General features: G+C 39.0%; 1 protein-coding gene across 1 annotated transcript; it reads right to left on the reverse strand.

Annotated features, from left to right (window-relative positions):
- Positions 1–5,035: 5,035 nt before the first annotated feature.
- On the reverse strand, positions 5,036–8,567 carry LOC136249799 (ras-related protein Rab-32-like). The gene is made up of 8 exons (XM_066041925.1): positions 8,387–8,567; positions 7,961–8,337; positions 6,729–6,860; positions 6,576–6,651; positions 6,490–6,518; positions 6,274–6,429; positions 5,465–5,593; positions 5,036–5,410 (listed from the first exon to the last, which is right to left on the reverse strand). The coding sequence occupies exons 1-8, from the start codon at positions 8,400–8,402 to the stop codon at positions 5,345–5,347; spliced, it is 981 nt and encodes a 326-aa protein (XP_065897997.1). The 5' UTR covers positions 8,403–8,567; the 3' UTR covers positions 5,036–5,344.
- Between the last annotated feature and the right edge of the window lie 164 nt (positions 8,568–8,731).

An 8,731-nucleotide genomic window follows, 5' to 3' on the forward strand; every position in this document is an offset into this window, starting at 1 on the left:
AAAATCGGTCCGGCCGGACCATTTTCAGTCGACCAAATTTAGTCCGCCCGGACCATCTTTAGCATCCGAAATTGGTCCGACCTGACCAAAATTGGTCCGGTCCAAACCTAGTTGGCCACATGCACTCCTGACCACTCGGACCAATATTGGTCGACCAAAATGGGTCCGGGTGGACCACTAACGCATGCAGCCAATGATGCATGCATAGCTATAAGTTGTTTGTGACGGAACACTGTAGCCGACTTAGCTATAGCTATTCTCATTTATCAATCTCGAATAATGAGCATTGTAGGCATTATCACTGCATGGATTTGTGCTTAAAAGGTTATCCAACAAGGGCACGGATCATTGCATGCACGGGATCAGCTAGCCGCATTGGAGGTGCTTAAGATCGAGATACTCTAATAGAGCAGTCACCTATATACCCTTGTGAACATAATAAGGCCGGACAAAGTTGATTAATTGATTCGCATCCCCGCCCACATCCCTTTTTACCCCATGCACCGCCTCTTATTTCATTATTGCTGTTATCAATCACGTGTACACGCGTATTTTGATGTTAGGAAGGCTGGTTATCATTTTACAGCACGGCAAATGTCACTTGCACCTCAGAAACGGTGGTAGCTAATAAGTAAGTAATAGTTCTTAAAAGGTTTTATAGTTAACCTTTATAACAGACTTGCCTGATTTGGAGTATTTTCTTTACTAATGAACAATGAAAAATGACCTCCCGCCTGCATGGAAATCTGAATTTTTGTGGATGAGAAACTAGTAATCAAGTTTCCTGGCCTAATGTATTTTGTAATCTCAGTATACAGGCTGATCATGAGTTAACACCAGTGGTTAAAACAAATTGTAATACACCTGCTATGTAACACCTGTGCACATACTGCACATTCCTCTCTGTCATATGTGATATGTAGGAGATGATAGTTTAGGTTTACTCCATTGAATAACTAAATGTGAACTATCATCTCCTACTAATGACATGCCCCACAGGAAGAAACATCATGCACCTTATAAAGGTTATAGCTAAAATATTCTCAGTATGTTTTTTACTACTTAGCCAACTTAAAATTTTGAGGCATGCAGTCGCATTATTCCACAGCCTTAGGGTGAGTTGTTGCAGACATAAAAGTAAAATCGACTCAATCCTAAAGCAGACCCCATATCTTCCTTCAAGAAGTTCTCTGCCTGGTAATAGTTAATATACTGCCCATGATCATAGATAAATTCATGTATACTGCTACCATCTACTGTAAGGTTATAGCCAGCTAGCATTGGAATCTGATGCAATGTAGGGATTTAGTTCATATTGATATAACAAAAGAGTGTTCATGGTCAGTAATATTCATTATTAAATAATGCATGTCTGAGTGGCTGCAAGGCCATGCATGGTGGGTGGCTAGCCACCTCATCCACCCCTCTGGATCAGTCCCTGAAATAATATGTGTATCTGTTTATGACAATGCGTGCATGCATGGATATTCCCAGATTAATAAAAAACTGACCAAGGGTCAGAATTAACAAATTAAATTCTGAGCTATATAATTATGCAGAAGTTGAAGATAAGACATGTTTTAATGGTAGATTTTATATATTGTCTACCATCCTCAAGTATAAGTGATCAAGCATAGGCTGGTGATTTCCATCATGTTGCTATAGTTGTTTGTCATAATCAACACAAACAGGCTGGATGAAAGATTCAACCAAACACTGCAGAGCTGATGATGCTTGTGAAGTTTATTGAACGTTTTTAAAAAAAAAATTTAATTGGTAATTTATATCAATAATACAAGAAAAGGTTTTCACATTCAAACATGGTTGAACATATAAAAACGTACTTGGGGAGAATATTTTGTTACCTGTGTTTTTGTATGCAACATTGACCACCATGCATGAATCCAGCATTGACCATGCATTTGAGTTGATGTATGCCGGAAGAAAACCTCTACTTCCCAGCTAGCTATTGACATGGAGAAGAATACAGGACTTTTATCATACCACACTGCTTTAAATTAAAACAGCATTAATTTTGCGACTGTGTTCATCGCTGCATATATAGATCATGGAATTTAGTTTCTAGCTACTACATGCATTTTCCGTAAATCACAGAACTCGGGAAATTAAACTACGCTACTCATTTATATAGTTTCCAGGCTAAGTCGGCTGCAGTGATCCATCACAATATACTTAGCACGGACCGACCTGTCTACACAATGCCGGGTACACCCGCGGACCAACCAAAATTGGTCCAAGTGGTCAGGGGGTGCATGTGGCCAACAAAGTTTGGGCCGGACCAATTTTAGTCAGGCCGGACCAATTTTGGATGCCAAAAATGGTCCGGCCGGACTAAACTTGGTCAACCAAATTTGGTCCGGCCGGACCAGTTTTGGTATCCAAAATCGGTCCGGCCGGACCGATTTTACCCGGACCGATATTTCCGTGACAGGCCATGTACAAAATCATCTAAGTTGTTACCTGTTTAAAAAGTTGAGTTGGGGTCAGGGTGACAATAGTCAATACCACGGTGTCAATACTTACAACTCGCCGGCCAGTAGTTCGCCATTAACATATTTGGCGCTGGCCAGTGCGCAGATTACTCGTCACTTGGATGTCTTGTCTTTTAACTTTAAACACCTCTAATTCAGCCCTAGCGCTGCATCACTGTGTAGACGTAGACTCGAAAAGTAGCTGTTATACATTCCAAGCTACGTCAGCATTAATAAAATTATGATAGTGGCGTGCACGTGTTCTCTAGTCTCGTACCGAGGTTGAGTTTGTGGTCTCGGTTCAGTGATGAGGCGTTTAGTGAAAGTATCTTCCTGGCAAGGATAGCCTGACCAACTATGGTTCTACCATAGTTCTAATGACACAGTAGGCATATTATCTATACTCATAGAGTTTATCGGTGGTCTGGTGGTGTTCATCAACTAGTCTCGCGTAGCCAGACCCTTTTCTTTCTTTTGTGTAGGGGCGGGGAAAGAAAAGGGTCTAGTATAGCAATCCCGAGATTGTAGGGATTCTACTTCGCAGCTTCCGGATTGTTGATTGGCACCATAGCTACTACACCCCCTGTGTAGTATCTATGTTGGCACGAATGACGTGATTTGCTAATAATTTATTTGGATCATTTGCATCGTGTTACCATAGCTACTGCTGAAATGTCTATGGCAACAGGACGCAAATGCAGCAGATCACGTCATTTGAACAATCCGGAAGCTGCGCAGTAGGATCCTCACAATCTCGGGATAGCACAACAACGATGCTATACTATGTTCACCTGACCCTTTTCTTTCCCGCCCCCACACAAAAGAAAGAAAAAGGTCTTGCTACAAGAGACTATTAATCAACTGTGACTCTGTGTGTGTGAATTCTGTTGCCCAGCAAATTTTGAAAGACAGGCTGGGCTCATTGCCACACATCTGGCAATGTCATCCACAAAGGAAGAAAATGGCAAGGAAAATGGTTTGGTCCACTACTACCATGTGGGGCTTAACACATCATCGGCAGTGAATGGCCCTTAACAGTCCAGCAATCCTGTCTCCCAAGATCACCCCACACTACCTATGTGATGTGTACATATAGCATGCCAACACTACATATCAATGTAGCCTGTTTATTCTATTGTACTAACAGATGGTGGTAGCTCTATACCAAGTACTGTATTGTTCGAGGTATTGTTAACATAAATTGCATGATCACATGATACCCATACATGATTATAGTCTGACATGCAGAATTGCAATTTACCTCTAGATAAAATGTTTGTTTAGGTCAGAACTGCAAATGTTTCACTGATACCAAGAGCCCATAGGTGCCACTGTCAAGATGCAAATTCATTCCTTGCAGTATTTATGGGCTACTGGTGTGGTACCAACATTAAATTTGACTCAATAAACTAATTTCCAACGATTCACCAGCCCGCATCATCAGTACAGGGAAGTTTGCTAATGTAGATAATTTTTAAGGTGCAGAACAAATTAGATAAGCAATGATTGTGATAAAGATTCACAGTTTCCTACCAAATTCAATGTGTTTTGATAAGATTTATGCCTCAAATCACTATAGCAAATTTATGTACGGTTACGTAATCCATCATGTAAGACAATAAGAGAAATGTAAGCAAATATGGTTTTTGCAATCATAATTATGTTAATAGATTTAACCATGTGAAGGCTACATTGTATTTGCAAAAAAAATATGACAATGCAACAGTTTTATTCTATAGCTAAAAGCAATTTTTGTTTAGCTACTGATAGACTACTCTGTGAACAGCAAGACAATTGTAGAACATATACACCTTTCATCTCATAGCTTTTTAAAGGTCATTGTACATCCACACATACATATGAATCATCAGTAAATTCCTTAACAGTGAGCTTAATTTGAATAACTTGCTGCATACTGCAACACACAGAAATCCTTTAATTTAAATTTCACCACATGATTGCTTATCTAACTAACTACAGATGAAATCAGGGCCGCCCAGAGAAATTAAGGGGCCCAGGGCAAAGAGTTAAAGTGGGGCCCTTGACCCAAGTTGTAAGGTGAAGACCAAAAAAAAAAAAAAAAAAAAAAAAGGTCACAACCTGCTGGCAATGACAATAACTACCCATCACCAACCATATCTCCTTATCTATAAGTTTGCTACACTGCTCCTCTGAAGAATACTGTGACTGCTCTATTAGAGTATTTAGATCTGACTGCTCTATTAGAGTATATAGATCTTTTAAACAGGTATTCAGGGGGCCCTTCATGGGGCCTCCTGGGGCCCCTTTCAGGCTGGGGCCCGGGGCAAAATGCCCCAGTTGCCCCCCCCTGTGGGCGGCCCTGGATGAAATACAGAGCTTTTCCCAGCAAAACAAAGTAGACTGTCAATTTGCTACCAACATCAAAGTCAATTGGTTAATTATATACATTCTTTTTACCACATCAAAAGAAATTTGAGCAAAGTAGAAGCACTGCTCTTTAGAAATATCTTACTGTGTACTACATCATTGATGACTAGACCATTGTCCACTTGATAGCTATATAGCTTCAGAGGTACAGTGACAATCCATACTGACAATTTCACTACATTCATTGTTACGTATGCAACACAACCCAGCTATACAACACCACAACGACATGTAAGTTTTAAAAGTTCTATAGGTCTGTGTGTACTAACTTCCATGCATGGCAGTTACTATTGAAAATCTTCAGTACAGAACACCAGACTTTGAAAGCTGATCCAAACTGCATACGAGGTAAAAGAAATGCCACTGGCTACACTGTTGGACTAGGTGCAATCAGTGACTCAGATGCATACTATAGCTCCAGTGGGATGGTACTGTATACCTCATCAAGTCCTCAGATAAGAAGGTGTTTCACATACTTGTGGAATGTTGGGGTAGCTTCCCTTAAGCACCTAAACAACAGCATGTTCACATTTCAACATTTCAGAAAATTTCCCTATACTGACCACTTCAACTGCATTTGCCATAGCCTCCTCAATGCCTTCACCAGTCTTGGCAGATGTCATGAAGTAGCCACTAAACTTGTACTGTGTAGCAGTGGTGGCTCCGTCATGATGGGTCCCCTGCATATCACACTACAGAAAGGAACAAATGTAGATCAAGAATGTAGCCTAGACAAATATTCTTAACTGCAAGTGACAGTCCCCTACCACTAACAAATATGATGCTGCAAGGTAGACAGGAATGTCTATGAAGGGGTAATAACATACATTGAACAGTCATGCTATATGTTTTGTGAGGAAAATTAGATTTATACACTAAGGTGGCCGGGATGATCAGTTGTATAAGTGGCATACAGGTGATCTAGGCAAGCAGCAGCTTTGCTTATTTTATTTTAACTATTAATGTTCCCGATAACTTTTTAAAAAATGCATCCCCTATATATAGTAACCTATTAACCTTTAACTGTGTACACAAGGCAACAAAAATACATAGCTGTCACCAATGAAAACTAATAGTATATACATGAAGTGTGCCTCCCAAAATACACCAACATATAAGGACACAAATATTTTACAGCATACCAATGTGGAAATTTATTGATATATGCCTAAAAATTTGATACTCAATTAAATACACATTTGGATTAATGCATACATGTTTAGCATGCAATTACAGAGTGATTTTATATCTGGCAATTTTATAAACACTTGCCTAAATTCCTACAATGGGACCAAGCACTTAAACACATCAGCTAAGAATTTGATGTTAGCACCAGTATTGACACAGCTATAATTACTAGGCATAAATGTACCTTGTTGCCTATCAGGAAAACAGGGATAGGATCACCATTTATCATACACACAGAGTTGTTGATCCTCTTCTTCCACTCTACAGCAGCTAACAAGCTCGACTCATCCAACAAGTCATACACCACAAATGCAGCCATCACACCATTAACGAAGATCTTCTACAACACAAAAAACAAGTTGTGGAAAATATTTCTCTATGTCATACTACAAAAACTTACAGCATCAAGTTCTTTAGTCAGAGCATTCTCTAAAGGATATAATTGATCAATGAAATATTATTGATAAACCTACTCATTTTGCTAACCTGGAATATCTAACAAATTAACTGCATACATGTGTTGCCTGTACCTTGCAACCTTGCCATGTACTTTTACAACAGACTAAGATGCAAAGTTAAGGTTCTACAAGCCTATTGCCCTTTCCCCATATTTATAATACATAGTGCAATTAAGGATACATCAGCACTATACTGGCAACTAAAGTCCTTCCTTACTATTCGCAGGATTAGTTGTGTCTTCCCAGTGAACTTGTTGCCCACAACAGCAATTTTGAAGTCCTGGCTGTCAAAAGCCTGGTAGTTATTGTCAGTCTGCACAGATATAGATACATACAGTTATTACCTATAGTATGGCGTCAATGGCAGATCTAGGATGCCCCCCTCCCCCTGTGGAGGACTTTTGATTGAAATACTAAACTTTATGCTTATTTTGTTGCTTTGTTGATCACATGTGCGAGACACATGACCTCTACAACTAGTAACTAATCCTAGTGCCTCGTGTTCTACTAGTCTCTTGAATCCACTTAAACTGTATTTCTGTACAATCTCATACACAAAGCATACTTTGAGTAATAATATACATGCAACTGGTACTGGTTAGACCACCACTTATAAAACTACTGACTAAAAGTTGGCTCCAAATAAGTACACAAGCATTTTTATGTTCCATATAAGTGGGCTTTTTCTTTATTTGGAATCCCAATAAGTAAGCAAATATTTATCACATGATCAGAATAGTACACTGGAAGATACGACCATCTAAAAATGTTGTCAATAAGACAGCCACAAGTAAGGAGAATTTTAGCCACGAGGATATCCATTGATAGTAACGAATGATTACTAGAACAGTAACTTTTGTATTATTAGGAAGGCTTTTTGTCCAACTAGTTGTAGCCCTAGATCTCTTCAATATGAAAAAGATCTGATTTGCTAACTGACTACAATTTTCTAACATCAAAGTTAACAAGAATTTAATTATGCATGCTTTATGATGACAATAACAAAGAAAATGTAAATCCCCCTCTTTCCAGGGATTATACCTTATGTGTTATTTGATAGTGCAAGAGTTGTTTTACAAGTACATAGCATAAGGTATGAAACCAATGAATGAATTGATAAGTGTCTCTTGACAATCAGAGCAATTACACCCATCACCAGTTCTCTAATCTATTTTGGATATACACAAGTGTTTCCACTTTGACAAAGAGCTAAATTACCATATTATATCAAATTGCCAGCAATGAGCTTATACTACAAATGCTTTAAAAGGAAACATCCCAAATCTAATATACCTATATTTGTCACCTTAGCTCTAAAAAAGGTAAACAATCTCTACTCCAGCATTGCTAGCAAGGTCAGCAATACCAGACACGAGACATGGAGTACAAATTACCAGATTGCTTACCACTCACCATTCTTCTTAGCAAGCTGTTCACATCTTGGCTAGTGACTGAGGTATAGCTGACCGGCCTTGTACCATGAGCAACTCGTTGACTGTCCATAAAATCATCTACACTTGCACTGCTCCTCGCGCTTGTAACTTTTACTGCATCACGGTGACGAACAGTTTCACTAGTTTCTTTAAGAGATTCTTGCACTGAGTGCTGTGGTTCGCTGACTGCTTTCTCCGTTTCAGGATTTGGAACAAAAAAGGTACTTCTCCCGCTGATATACCAGTCATTAGTCCCTTGCGTAACTCCTGTCAAAGAAGCGCGCACATTAGAAGGTAGCACCATTCCAGTTACAAGCTCGTCCGGGTGATTTTCACTATCCATCTTGCAAATAAAACCTATATTATAAAAGTGAAGCTTTTTAAATGAACAGTCGCGCTAAACCACCTGTACGAGATGCCATTCCTTTGTATGGTTATAATATACATATACCCCTCCATAGTTTCCATACTCTTGCCATAAACGCTAACCAAGAAGGGTGTTTCCGGAGGAAACTGATCACACACTAGGATTCGAGGAAACATCAAATTTATGATGGCAGTTTTAAGAGACTAGGTTAAAACATTCTTTTTTTGTAATTAGGTTTATTGATTTTGTAATTATTAAGTAGTTCATGTTCCTTTTGTATTTGTTTGTGTGTAATTGTACATGTGAATGTATGTTCTGTGTTGGGGATCACCTTGTACAGGCAGTATTGCCTTTTGTGTTACCCATCTTTGGAAAAATTGATAA

The sequence above is a fragment of the Dysidea avara genome, chromosome 3, assembly GCF_963678975.1.
Source record: "Dysidea avara chromosome 3, odDysAvar1.4, whole genome shotgun sequence".
NCBI classification, from domain to species: domain Eukaryota; kingdom Metazoa; phylum Porifera; class Demospongiae; order Dictyoceratida; family Dysideidae; genus Dysidea; species Dysidea avara.

Coding starts and splice junctions, on each gene's coding strand:
- LOC136249799 (XM_066041925.1), bottom strand. Junction 6,861..7,960: donor ACAGCTTGCTAAGAAGAATG/GTGAGTGGTAAG, acceptor ATATCTGTGCAG/ACTGACAATAACTACCAGGC. Junction 6,652..6,728: donor GTTGCCAGTATAGTGCTGAT/GTATCCTTAATT, acceptor TTTGCATCTTAG/TCTGTTGTAAAAGTACATGG.